At 34.4% G+C, this 14,110-nt stretch overlaps 1 protein-coding gene across 3 annotated transcripts in view; it reads left to right on the top strand.

The window, feature by feature from the left end:
* The window catches only part of KIAA1468 (KIAA1468 ortholog), a 124,393-nt gene that overhangs the window by 73,983 nt on the left and 36,300 nt on the right, over nt 1–14,110 (top strand). For 2 of the 3 annotated variants that reach the window (XM_011953599.1, XM_011953600.1), the window contains exons 15-20: nt 258–422; nt 3,298–3,445; nt 5,775–5,931; nt 6,515–6,638; nt 8,455–8,503; nt 10,845–10,924. In XM_011953599.1, coding sequence (XP_011808989.1) covers nt 258–422; nt 3,298–3,445; nt 5,775–5,931; nt 6,515–6,638; nt 8,455–8,503; nt 10,845–10,924 — 723 coding nt within the window. The remainder of the gene's footprint in view (nt 1–257; nt 423–3,297; nt 3,446–5,774; nt 5,932–6,514; nt 6,639–8,454; nt 8,504–10,844; nt 10,925–14,110) is intronic. The other variant, XM_011953601.1, reaches the window with a different exon arrangement.

The raw sequence follows: 14,110 nt of genomic DNA, 5'->3' as shown, positions 1-14,110 counted from the left end.
AAAGAATGCTACAGTTCAGTTAAAGTATCTGCCACAGCTTTCTGGCAGGAAATTGGCAGGATGTATTCTATGTTTACTACTCCCTCTCTTTGGTTTGCTCCTCAGTGGATACATGGCAAGGCTAGAATTATGGATGGCCTTCTTTCTTGCTTAAAAATATTTTCTTAATTTATTGAAATTTTTATTACCTTTTAATAAGTGTTTTATTTTAAGTTTATCGCTTTAAAAATCGACATTTTCCTTTTTCTCATTGGCAGGGTTTTGAATTGTTGCTGTCAGCCTTAGGTGATCCCTCAGAAAGAGTAGTTAGTGCTACACATCAAGTATTTTTACCAGCTTACGCTGCGTGGACTACAGAACTTGGAAATTTACAGTCTCATCTTATACTTACACTACTGAACAAGATTGAAAAACTTCTCAGGGTGAGTTCTTCCTTTGTTTATATAGTTTATAGAAATGTAAAAGGTCTATCCTAAGCCATCTTGGAAGAATGTCAGGGAACAGAGACAGAAAGTGCCCCTTAGCTTAACATGCTAATACATTACCAGTTGAAGATACTGTTGGACTGGGGCCAAGAAAGAGATTTGAAGAAGTTTTGCTTTGCTGAAGCTGGAGGAGGAGAAAGGGCATGATGTGCACTGGTTAGCTGAAATGCACCTTCATGGAAGTAACTCCTGCGTTATTCAGAAAGCTAGCTCTTTCTTGACCCTTCTGAGTAGTTAAATATTTTACACAAAGCATTAACTCTAGTTCCAGAATGCAGAGAAAATGAGTCTCTAAAGCTTTCTTACATAGGGTCAAAATTGCTTTAACTGTGGTTGTTCCACTCCAGTAGTTCATTTCTCATTTTTAAAATGAACTTTTAATTTTTCCCACATACAAGAATTAAAGAAATGTTGATGAAACAATAGAAACTTCTTGATCCAGTTTTTGTACTAAAAGTTTCTTTTAGAGACTAGAAGAGAAACTATTATTTGTGTAGTGCATACTATGTGCCAAATCTATAAAAAGAGATAGGAAGTAGGAGAGGGGAAGTATTATAGCATGAACTGCTGCTGGGTTAGCATTTGAGCATTTCTATGTGCCAACAGTGAATAAGCTGAAAAAAATCAAGAAAGCAATCCCATTTACAATAGCTTAAAAAAAAATGCCTAGAAATATATATAACCAAAGAGATGAAGAATCTCTGCCATGAAAACTATAAAACATTGATGAAAGAAATTGAAAAGGAAATGTTAAAACAATAAAGATATCCATATTCAATTGTTCATAGAAAAATTGTTAAAAATGTGTATACTACCCAAAGTGATCTACAGATTCATTGCAATCCCTATCAAAATACTGAGGACATTCTTCAAGATATAGAAAAAGCAATCTGAAAATTCATGTGGAACCACTATGACTCACCAAAGCAAGCCTGAGCAAAAAGAACAAATCTGGAAAAAGTGTACTACCTGACTTCAAAACATACTTCAAAGCACTAGTAACCAACCGTCTTGGTATTGGCATAAAATAGACATATTGACCAGTGTAATAGAGTAGAGAACCCAGAAATAAATTCACACATTTACAGCCAGCTCATTTTTGACAAAGGCACCAAGAACATACATTGAGGAAAGGACAGTTTCTTCAGTAAGTCAACTGAAAATGGATTAAGGACTTAAATGTAAGACATGAAACTACTAGAAGAAAACATTGTTTCAGGACATTGGTCTGAGCAAAGATTTTTGAAGAAAAATCTCGAAAGCATAGGCAACAAAAGCAAAATTAGACAAATGGGATATTAAAGTAAAAAGCTTCCCCACAGCTAAGGAATCATCTGAGTATACAAACAGCCTACAGAATGGGAGAAAATATTTGCAAACTCTCCATCCAACAAGAGATTAATAACCAAAATATGCAAGGACTCAAACAACTCAACAGCAAAAAAAATAAATAAATAAAATAAAAAATCCAATTAAGGAATGGGCAAATGATCTGAATAAACACTTCTCAAAAGAAGACATGGCCAAAAGGTATATGAAGAAGTGTTTAACATCTCTAATCATAAGGTAAATGCAAATCTAAACCAAAATGACTGTCACCCCAGTTAAAATGACTATCATTAAAAAGATAAAAAAAAAAACAAAAACAAATGCTGGTGAGGGTGTGGAGAAAGGGGAACCTTTGTGCACTGTTGGTAGGAATGTAAATTGGTATAGCCACTATGGAAAACAGTGTGGAGGTTTCTCACAAAGCTAAAAACGGAAATATCTCTGATCCACCAATCCCACCACTGGGTATATATCTAAAAGAAAGGAAGTCAGTATATTGAAAAGACACATACTTTCAAGGACTCACATGTTGAGTTTCAAGCACTCACATGTTTCTTACAGCACTATTCATAATAGTCAGGATATAGATTCAATCTAAGTGTCCATCAACAGATGAATGGATAAAGAAAATATGGTATATATACACAATGGAATATTATTCAGCCATTTAAAAAAAATGCTATCCTGTCATTTGCTGTAGCAGATAGCCTAGAGGACATTATGTTAAGTGAAATAAACCAGGCACAAAAAGACAAATATTGAATGTTCTCACTCATATGTGGGAGCTAAAACAGTTGATCTCAAGGAGGTGAAGAGTGGAATGGACCAGAAACTGGGGACTGGGGGAGTAATGAATAGAAAAATACAGTTAGATAGAAGAAATACATTCTAGTGTTTGATAGCACAGTAGGGTGTGCTATCAAATATATATATTTGATAATATACAATATATTATATATATAACATATATTATACAATAATAGATTATATATTTCAAAAATCGCTAGAAGAGAAGATTTGGAATGTTCATAATACAAAGAAATGATAAACGTTCGAGGTGATGCATATCTCAATACCTTGATTCGATCATTACACATTGTATGCATGTATCAAAATATCACATGGTACCCCATAATATGTACAATTATTTATATATCAGTTCTAACAAGAAAAAAGATAAAGTGATTCCTGTCCCTTACTTTAATTTCTTTACCATGTCTTATAAAATTTCAGAAGATAAGAGCTTCTCTAATGAGAAAGTAAAGTTATAAAAACTATTCCCTACAAATGGAAATGACTGATGTTTACCCTATAGTTTTCCATGTAAAAGATTCTACCACTCTATAGTGCCTTACCGCTTGAGTCCAACATACAGATCCTTAAATCTTTGATTTGCCACAAAAAGGAAGAACATCATACATAAATCCAGTTAGCAATGTAGCTTCAAAAAACTAAAATTAGCTTCCACCTCCTTATGTTTCAGGAAGGAGAACATGGGCTGGATGAACACAAGCTCCACATGTATCTTTCTGCCTTGCAGTCCTTGATCCCATCTCTCTTTGCATTAGTGCTACAGAATGCACCTTTCTCCAGCAAAGCCAAGCTTCATGGTGAAGTGCCACAGATAGAAGGTACTGAACTTGAATTCTGGAAGAAAAATGTAGAATATGAGCTTAGCTTCCCAAAGAATTGTTTTTTATTAAAAGTCTAAAAATCACTTTATATGACAGCATAATTATTAAAATGTATTATGTGTGTAGAATCTTGTGGTCATCAGATTATACCTATGGTAAACAATATGGCTTCATCTTTTATGGATAAGCCTGTTGTCTTTTTTTATAATATTTATACTTTCTTTTTGCTCTTAATCTATAGCCTTTTTATAGCCTTTCTGGGGAGACTGAAATAAGTATTTCCTTCAGTTAACAGATCTGAGTCAACAAAAGATTCATTTAATAGTTACTAGTGCCAGTATATGAAGCTTGTCATTTCTGTTTGCTTTATATTTTCTTCCCCAACTTTTTAATCTTATTTTTAATAGGGGAAGGTAAATATAATTACTTTTTTCAACTATGTCCTTGTTAGAAAGAAATATAAGCATCTGTGGCAGAATTTGTGTTTTTCCAAAGAAGAAATATGACTTACTTTCAGAAGTATGTAAAATTGACAGCAGAGGCCAGTATTTTCTTATCTTACTCTCCAGGTAGCTAGTAAATGACCTTTGCAAGTTGGCAGGCAATTGATAACCTTGTTGCATCTTAACATCCAGGACAAATGGCTATAGACAAGCTATTGCTATGTGTCAGGCACCTTTGCAGCCTTTTCAAAATTGTGAAATTATCCATGTCTTTTACTGGTTTCTAATGGACAAAGAATTACAACATTGAGAACATCAACAGACACTTAATCTTTTTCAATTTCATTTTTCATGTAAACTGTAGGCTACCTATAATATTTGGAGTATGATGCAGTGTATCCAAAGATACATGAAGCCACATGATAAAAATAGTGTATACTATTTGAATGTCAGTTTTATTTGGAAAATTGAGAATGAATCGTGTGGAGTTAATTTAACATTTTTAAATGATATTATTGAGGAGAATGAAAATTCAGACTTTAGATAAGACTTCATAAATCTCTCCCAGCTGGCCACTTCAGGTTCTGCCCCTTTAATCTTACTCATTTAGGCATTTCATCTGCCTAGGGATTTTCCTGTCTTTCTGATTCCCTTTTTCTTTTTAATTTTCTGTATTCGTTTACTATGGCTACCTTAACAAAGTACCACCAACTGAGTGGCTTAAACAACAGAAATTTATTATCTCACACTTCTGAATGTTAGAAGTCTGAGATCAAGGTGATGGCAGGGTAGGCTCCTTAGGAAAACTGCGAGGTAAAGGCTGTTCTGGGCTCTCCCCTGGCTTCTGGTGGTTTGCTGGCAATCTTTAGTGTTTCTTGGCTTTTAGATGCATCACCCCAAACTTTGCCTTTATCTTCACGTGGCACACTCTCTGTGTGCTTCTTTCTGTGTCCAGATTTCCCCTTTTTATAAGGACACCAATCATGTTGGTTAAGGGACTACTTCAGTATGATTTCATCTTGTCTCACTACATCTACAGCAACCCTGTTTCCAAATAAGATCCCATTCTGAGATACTGGAGATTAGGGCTTAAACATAAAAATTTGGGCGGGGGGCAGTTCTACTCATAATACTTGTTATTCTCTCATTTATTTCACAAATGATTCTTAAATGTCATTTATTGCCAACCATATGCTACAGATTAGATAGAACAGTACCATCCTGAACATATTCCTTCTAATACTTATGGGATTCCTTCTAACATTTATGTGACCTTTTCTTGTGATTGTCCTTTATTTTTGGTTCTTGTTGACTTAGTTTAACTTTCTGACTTTTAACAGTAGCTATAAATGTTAATGTTACTATTCCTTCATTTAGGTTATAATGTATTTATTATAAATGAGGATTTATTGTATCCTCATTTAGGGTATATCCATATGTCTATATGTCCATTTATATATACACACACATATAATTTGGGTTATAATTTCTTATGAATGAAGATTTGTTTTCTCATGAAAATGGTAACCCACACAAATATTTTTATCACCAATTTATTATACAACATGAACAAATATTTATGTCAGGCATTGTTTTAGACACTTAGGACACAATCATGAATAAAATAGATAAAAATTTCTGCTCATAGTGCTTACATTCTGCTGTGGGAATAAAATCTTGAGATTTGTTGGATTTGTTCTCATATCACAATAATTTCTTGATTTTCCTAAAAAATGACTTCATTAGTATATTTCAATTTTATACTATACAATAAGAAAGTAATTAAATATGAGGAGGAAAGACTTTATTTTCCTTTCAACAGAATATCTAAGTTCCCCAAATGCCAATTTCCATATGATTTATTTTGCTTCTGTTATGTGTAGTGACTAGGTTTCCTCGGCCTATGTCGCCTCTTCAAGATGTGTCCACTATTATCGGAAGTCGTGAGCAATTGGCAGTGCTACTACAACTTTATGACTACCAGCTGGAACAGGAGGGTACAACAGGCTGGGAGAGTTTACTGTGGGTTGTCAATCAATTGTAAGTTACCACCTCCATATTAATTTGAATGGATGATAACTCTTACATTTAGCCTTGGCCCTGAGGACAAAATATAACAAAACTTTTAGAATGTAACTTGGCATCATTTATGGTAAACACCTTTAGGGCACAGAGGATTCACACCACTGGATATGTAATTTATCTGAGAAGAAGGTGCTGCTGTATTTTTTCCAAATGATCTATCTGCCATCTCATTTGTCCAGTCGTGGCAATGGATTTTAAACTACATCTAGACTTCTCATTTCTGAGGCTAAAATGATGCCATCTAAAGCCAAGCTCTTGTGTGAAGCATCATATCCATAGATTTGAGTCACATTAACTATGTACTCAGAATTCTACCATTAAGGATTTCATATATTTTCTGGCAAACAGTTAAAATTTATTTTTTAAAGTGTATACAGTATAATGTAATCTTACGACCTTTTCGGAGGGTCCCAAACAATGCCATTCCTTTCAAAGAATGAAATAGAAGAGGTTATTAGATTTGCATTGTTTCAGAAATTGGCAAAGAAACAGTAATTTATATGTACCCCTGCCTATTTTTCTTTCCTTTCACATTCAGGTTGCCACAACTTATAGAAATAGTTGGCAAAATTAATGTTACTTCAACTGCTTGTGTCCATGAATTCTCCAGATTTTTCTGGCGCCTTTGCCGGACATTTGGCAAAATTTTTACAAACACTAAGGTAAAAACTTGTATTCCATGTTTTCTTATATGAAAAAGACATAGAAATGTAATGTGTTAACACTGTAACAGAGTAAATAAAAGCATGAACCATTCTTTTATCTAATTCGCTTCTTTAATATCTTAGAATACTATGATAGTAAAAAATGTTCTAGTTGGTAATATTCTTATCTTTACTGATTTTCAGAAGATGATTTAGCCTACACTTTGTTCATATCCAGACTTGGATATAAGCTTTACTCATTGTGGATAGCCTCAAAGATTTTCAGTATTATAGGAAGTGTCAGCTAGGGAACTCAACCACAATCCTTTGAATGTGCTGCTGGTACTTACTGTCTATCACAGGTTCAGGAAGCAGCTGTTTGCTCAGCATACTTTGGTAAAAACCTCAAGCGATTGTGGAACCACAGCAACTTATATATAAAACTTGCTGCGAAGATACCACCTCTTAGAATAGCATGGACACTGGAGATAAATTCTCCATATTTCAGTCATTACCAAAAGTATCATTTGTCACATTTGCCTATCCAGGTTATTTTGTAGTTTCAAATATTAACATTGGAATGTCATTAGATCCTAATTTATTCATTAATCCTATAATCCATTTGTCTTCATAACATTTTGTTAAACCAGTTCTTTAGAGAGCTAATAAAAGACATAAAAAGGTGTAGTTTCTATAATCAAATGTTAATCAACACATTTAGAAGGTAAGCATTTTAATTATTAAATTTAATTTAGTATAGCTCTTTACTATTAAATCTGTAGTTGAAACATTTGAAGTAAATAGTATGGTATAAGGAACTGGACAAAATTCAGAAGACTTGGTTTATGGTCCTATTATCTGTTAACTAATGTTTATGATCTTTAATATTTAAGTTACATTATCTGGGCTTAGTCTTTTCATGTGTAAAGTGAAGAATTTGCTTCCATGTCTTTTAGTTCTATAAGTGTGATTCAGTACACGAACCTTTTAACACTGGTCTCTCTCTCAGTTTAAGCTAAAGATACGAATTAATGTGCCTCACCTACAGAGAGGAGGGCAAAACCAGACCTTAATGTTACTGTAGGAAAAACAAAATTATTTTATATTTTTCACTAGCATTCAATTGTTAAACAAATATAATTTGATTTTCCTGTTATCAATATTGGCAAAAATTGTTTGATATCTCCAAAACAAGTAGCTATTATTTTTTTTTCGAAAAGCAAGTAGGAATCTACTTATGTACTTAACAGTAAGTGGCTGTCTTCAGTGGCCTGAAATCTGTGATAACTTTAATAATAAAAAATTTAAGCAAGCCTTTGTTCTAACTTAACATATTAAAGTTAAATTCTGTATTTCATATTTCATTTTGAAAAGTTGTAATAATTAATATCACATGATGAATCTGTTACTTACTGAACACCTGAAGTGACTGGAATTCCTTTCATTTTTTAAAAATACAGCAAAATGCTTTTTTCGATAATTCTAACCATATAATATCTACCTAAATAATCCTTCTATAACCAAGTTCAGTTTTAGAAAGCAGTAATTTCAACCACTTAAAATCATATTGGAAATTATTTTAATTTAATAAAAGAAACCAGAGGCCATTGACTTGAGTTGATTTTTTCAAAAATGTATCCTTAAAATTTTCATTTTCATTAATTTGACTCTTTTATCCTAAGCCTCATGATTAAGAATTAATTACATTTCTGACCACTTAGTCATCTATAAAGCTAAATAAATAAATAGTAGTAGCAACAGTAGTAAACATTTCATTTAATCAGTTTGCCCATTGAACCTGAGACTTTTTGAATCTTTTCTTTGGGTTGCTTAGGTAAAACCTCAGTTCCAGGAGATTTTGAGACTATCTGAAGAAAACATTGGTGAGTTTGTCCATTATTACTTTTAAAAACAATTGCATTTCTTTATGCAGGAAAAATGTTGTATTCTCCATATATGTAGATTGTATAAATGAACTAGCAACTACAATTGAAAAGGAAAATTTATATTATGGAGTTCTTGGTTTTATAACTGTGTCACATCTAATATCCTTCCCATGAGGTGACAGTGAGATTAATCACTGTCAGTCTGATTGTAAATAGATACCTTCATTGTAACCAAATTGATATAAGGCTGAACTTTACAGCCTGGGTACTCAACCTTTAGAGGTCTGAAGTAGTATATTCAAGAGACTGACAATTATAAAATAAGCTGTATCTAATTCTTAATTAGTTCTGTATACTTTTAAAAATTAAACATAGCAGAAAAGAATGGTATATAAGCATATATGTTTTCCAAATGAAACATGAGAGAAACTACAGGCTTGAATGAGTAGCTCCAGCTATTTTCTTGATAGTTTTCTCTCATCTACTTTAAGAAGTCTACTTATGGCACCATTGGCCTAAGGACTTGTTTATGTATGGATCTTGTGTCCCTATCTATTTTTCTAGCTTCTAGGAATAAACTGTGGAACATGTGTAGCACCCCCACCCCCATTTCTAACTTGGTTGATTTTGAATATATATGTCTATATAGAGAGAATACATATATATATATCCTAGGTATGTGTGTGTGTGTGTGTACATACCTTAGTGGTTTGAGTTGAATGGTTTAGAAAACACCATTTTTGGCAGTCCTCAGAGGTAGTCAGAGAATGAATAAATTAATTCTTTTAAGCCTGAAGACATTGAAGACATTTGGGGCAGGGGAGGGGGACAAATAACTCCCAAAGTCTATTTTGAATGTCTTTTTAAAGGATTGATATTTGTAATGCCTAAATTGTTGGTATTATATGTTTATTATTCTTGTGATAAATTAGTGAAGAAAAAAGGTAAATATTTTAAAAACTGACAGCTTTGGGAATTATTAGCCATGAATGTTTAGCTGTTGAAATAGGAAGTGATTATTAGCCCCTGTATACATAGTCCATATCTATGAATATACTTTAAGCTTATGTTCTAACATTAACATCAACACTCCCTCCCCCAAAAAGGTACTCTTACCAAGAGAATAAACAAATCTCAAATACTAATTAAAGTGAAAATGGAACTGTCTTTTTTGCAAAATTTCTTCAGGGCAGTTAGTTAAATAAATCTTTTCAACTCAATTTCTTTATGTAGTACCCTCAGAAAATAATTTAAAGCTGTATACAAAATAAGTATAGTTAAAAAACTATTCTTGAGAATATAACAGCAAACATAAAGCACTTGAAACAGTGCCTCATGATCAGTAAATAAGAGAGAGCTCTTGGTGCTGTGAATAATTGTCCTCTCACATTTCTTTTTTTTTTTTTTTTTTTTTTTTTGAGACGGTGTCTCGCTCTGTCGCCCAGGCTGGGATGCAGTGGCCGGATCTCAGCTCACTACAAGCTCCGCCTCCCGGGTTCACGCCATTCTCCTGCCTCAGCCTCCCGGGTAGCTGGGACTACAGGCGCCGCCACCTCGCCCGGCTAGTTTTTTGTAGTTTTTAGTAGAGACGGGGTTTCACCGTGTTAGCCAGGGTGGTCTCGATCTCCTGACCTCGTGATCCGCCGGTCTCGGCCTCCCAAAGTGCTGGGATTACAGGCTTGAGCCACCGCGCCCGGCCTGCCCTCTCACATTTCTTTTGAAATTATCCATAGAGACTGTATAAGAAAATCTCTTGTAAAGCAGTTACAGGGCACACAACTGTGGTTGCACGCTTTCCCCTTTTTCTCTGCTTTACTTAGCATGATTCCTTCCCCCTCCATGAAAATAATCAGGGCTCTGTCTGGCTGAAAACCCTATTGAAGATGCAGGAGGGGCTCAGGAAATCAGGCTAGTACTGAAAACTACCTCATATCTAGAAATAGATCAAATAACATATCTACGTGCTTTTAGGTGAGTGCGTTTACATTTTACTAAACTGCAAATTGAAAGCATAAAAATTTTGGACAACCTGCCTATATGGACACTTAGAAGACTACTATCAAGAAGAAAGTTCTGATTTCCAATTATGGAAATCAAGAGTATAACATCTCGTTTGGGTTATTAAAGTTCTTTCCCATTTATCAGAAATGTTTATGCTAATGGCTCTTCAAGAAACACTAAGTTGTATTTTACAACCACCAAAAAACATGTTTTTCAAAGTAATAATATTTCCTTGTAACCTAGTAAACAGTTGTAATTTTAAATATAATCACATTACAATGTGTTTCTTTACACTTAAAATATACTTACTTTTTAAAAATTATTTTAATAATTTTAGATTCCTCAGCAGGAAATGGGGTCCTCACTAAAGCTACAGTCCCTATTTATGCAACAGGAGTCCTTACGTGTTATATTCAGGTAAGGGAAAAATTCTTACTCTCTAGTAGAAGTCTTTCCATTTAGAAAAATACCAACAAAGGAAAACAATTTACTTATTTTATTCAATAAATAATTTATAATGGATAGCATATTTGAATAATAAGGGCCTGAGTAAAACCTCACTTGAACAAATAAATTTAGAGATTATGCGCTTTTTGATATTTTGTTAGAAGTGTTAGATTATACTTACTTAGCAGAGTTTCTCTGTGTTCCATAAGCTTTTCATAAATAAATGACAAGCAGAGCACATATGTTAGGTGAACTAAGCTACAGAGCACTGTAGAACACTATACCTTATCATCATTTTTAGCTAAGTACTTTTTAATAATGCGGGTTGAGTATCCCTTATCTCAAATGCTCAGGATGAAAGTGTTTTCAGATTTTGGAATTTTTTTTTTTTTTTCAGATAAAGGAGTGTTTGCATATACATAATGAGATATCTTGGGGATGGGACCCAAGTCTAAACACAAAATGTGTTTCATATACACATTATACACATAGCTTGAAGGTAATTTTATACAAAATTTTAAATAATTTTGTGCATGAAACAGTTTGTGTACATTGAACCATCAGAAAGCAAAGGAATCGCTGTCTCAGCCACCATGTGGACAATCTGGTTGGTTGGCATCACCATCATTCCTGACTTTGCATTTATATGCTACCAATAAGCAATCATTTTCTTATACTTTTTCACACATATGTACTTAACAATAAGAAAATATGACATATCATCAATACAGCAAAAACAAAATAATGTGCTCAGGGTAGCAAAGCACAGTAGCATCACCAGAATACCTATATCAGCTGTTAAACGACAACCACAGCAAATGATGACAGGCTTTCACAGACCAGTATCAGTTTGGTACTCACAAAGTTTCAAATTTTAGAGCATTCTGGATTTTCAGATTAGGGATGCTTAAGCTGTACTTTATTTTTCTTAATTGTTACTGCCTAAGAAATTACCCCAAAACATAATGGTCTATTGTAACTGTTTCATTTGCTCGTGATTCAGCAATCTGGGCCTCACTCAGCTTTATCCTCTCCTGCTGTTCTTGCCAGCAGTCACTTCTTTTGCTGCAGTAAGTGGGTTAGCTGATGAGGTCTCTCTGTAAGTCTCAGGACCTCTCTCTCTCCACATGGTTTCTGAAGCAGCAGAGCCAGACTTACCACGGTAGCTAATGCCTCCCAAGAATGAAAAGGCAGAATCTGCTAGGCTAAGGCTTAGGCCTGGAATTAGCACAACATGGTTTCTACTGCAGTCCCTTGCTAAATAAGTCACAGGCCCAGCCCAGATTCAAGCAAAAGAAGGGAAGTAAGCCAGGGTGTGAACTAGGAGGTGTGGTTCAGTGGTGGCCACCATGTAACAGGCTGCCATACTCTACTTAACATTGTTTTCAGTAAATAACATATGATGTGTCTCAAAGCATAGTAGTAATTTTTAAGTATGAGGCAGTTCCACCAGTAAGGTGGAAATACTGACTCGGGATAAAGCACTTTTAGAAGTTAGATGTAAGAATGAAAAAAGAACACCTTTTCAATGGTTTCCTGAACTTTTACCCACTACTAACTTACTAATTTTGCTCTTTAAATTCAAAGTACAGCAATTCATATTTATTGTACTCTTCTTTCTTTTTTTTAAATTTTTATTATTGCATTTTAAGTTCTAGGGTACATGTGCACAATGTGCAAGTTTGTTACATCAGTATACATGTGCCATGTTGGTTTGCTGTATGCATTAACTCGTCATTTACATTAGGTATTTCTCCTAATGCTATTCCTCCCCCTGCCCCCCACCCCATGACAGGTCCCAGGGTGTGATGTTCCCCACCCTGTGTACAAGTGATCTCATTGTTCGATTCCCACCTATGAGTGAGAACATGGGTGTTTGGTTTTCTGTCCTTGTGATAGTTTGCTGAGAATGATGGTTTCCAGCTGCATCCATATCCCTGCAAAGGACATGAACTCATCGTTTTTTATGGCTGCATAGTATCCCATGGTGTATATGTGCCACATTTTCTTAATCCAGTCTCATTGATGGACATTTGAGTTGGTTCCAAGTCTTTGTTAATGGTATTTCTAGTTCTAGATCCTTGAGGAATCGCCACACTGTCTTCCACAATGGTTGGACTAGTTTACAGTCCCACCAACAGTGTAAAAGCATTCCTATTTCTCTACATCCTCTCCAGCATCTGTTGTTTCCTGACTTTTTAATGGTGTGAGATGGTATCGCATTGTGGTTTTGATTTGCATTTCTCTGATGACCAGTGATGAGCATTTTTTCATGTGTCTGTTGGCTACATAAATGTCTTCTTTTGAGAAGTGTCTGTTCATATCCTTTGCCCAATTTTTGATGGGGCTGTTTTTTTCTTGTAAATTTGTTTAAGTTGTTGTAGATTCTGGGTTTTAGCCCTTTGTCAGATGGGTAAATTAGAAAAATTTTCTCCCATTCTATTCACTCTGATGGTAGTTTCTTTTGCTGTGCAGAAGCTCTTTAGTTTAATTAGATCCCATTTGTCTATTTTGGCCTTTGTTATCACTGCTTTTGGTGTTTTCGTCATGAAGTCCTTGCCCATGCCTATGTCCTGAATGGTATGGCGTAGATTTTCTTCTAGGGTTTTTATGGTTTTAGGTCTAACAGTTAAGTGTTTAATGCATCTTGACTTAATTTTTGTATAAGGTATAAGGAAGGGATCCAGTGTCTGCTTTCTACATATGGCTAGCCAGTTTTTCCAGCACCATTTATTAAATAGGGAATCCTTTCCCCATTTCTTGTTTTTGTCAGGTTTGTCAAAGATCAGATGGTTGTAGATGTGTGGTGTTATTTCTGAGGCCTCTGTTCTGTTCCATTGGTCTATATATCTGTTTTGGTACCAGTTATTGTACTCTTCTTTCAAGACAAATTTGAATCATCCTATAGTATTAAAATACAGTTACAGTATCACATATTACCTTGCAATAGAAGTTACAGCTCTGTTAAAGTGGCACAGTATTCTTTTAAATTTTTCTTTTCTACACTAGTTTCTGATACTACCCTGATATGGATACTTTTCTGTTTGTTAAATATTTTAAGTCATGTATGTTAATAAATTGTCTGTATTGTTCAGTAAATTTTTGGAGATCAAAGATACTAAGTCCTAACAGTGCCAGACACAACAGTATGCCTAC

Source organism: Colobus angolensis, unplaced genomic scaffold, assembly GCF_000951035.1.
Source record: "Colobus angolensis palliatus isolate OR3802 unplaced genomic scaffold, Cang.pa_1.0 Scaffold369, whole genome shotgun sequence".
NCBI lineage: Eukaryota > Metazoa > Chordata > Mammalia > Primates > Cercopithecidae > Colobus > Colobus angolensis.
Note: the sequence above shows the minus strand (reverse complement) of the source record. Positions and strands in the feature narration are given on the sequence as shown.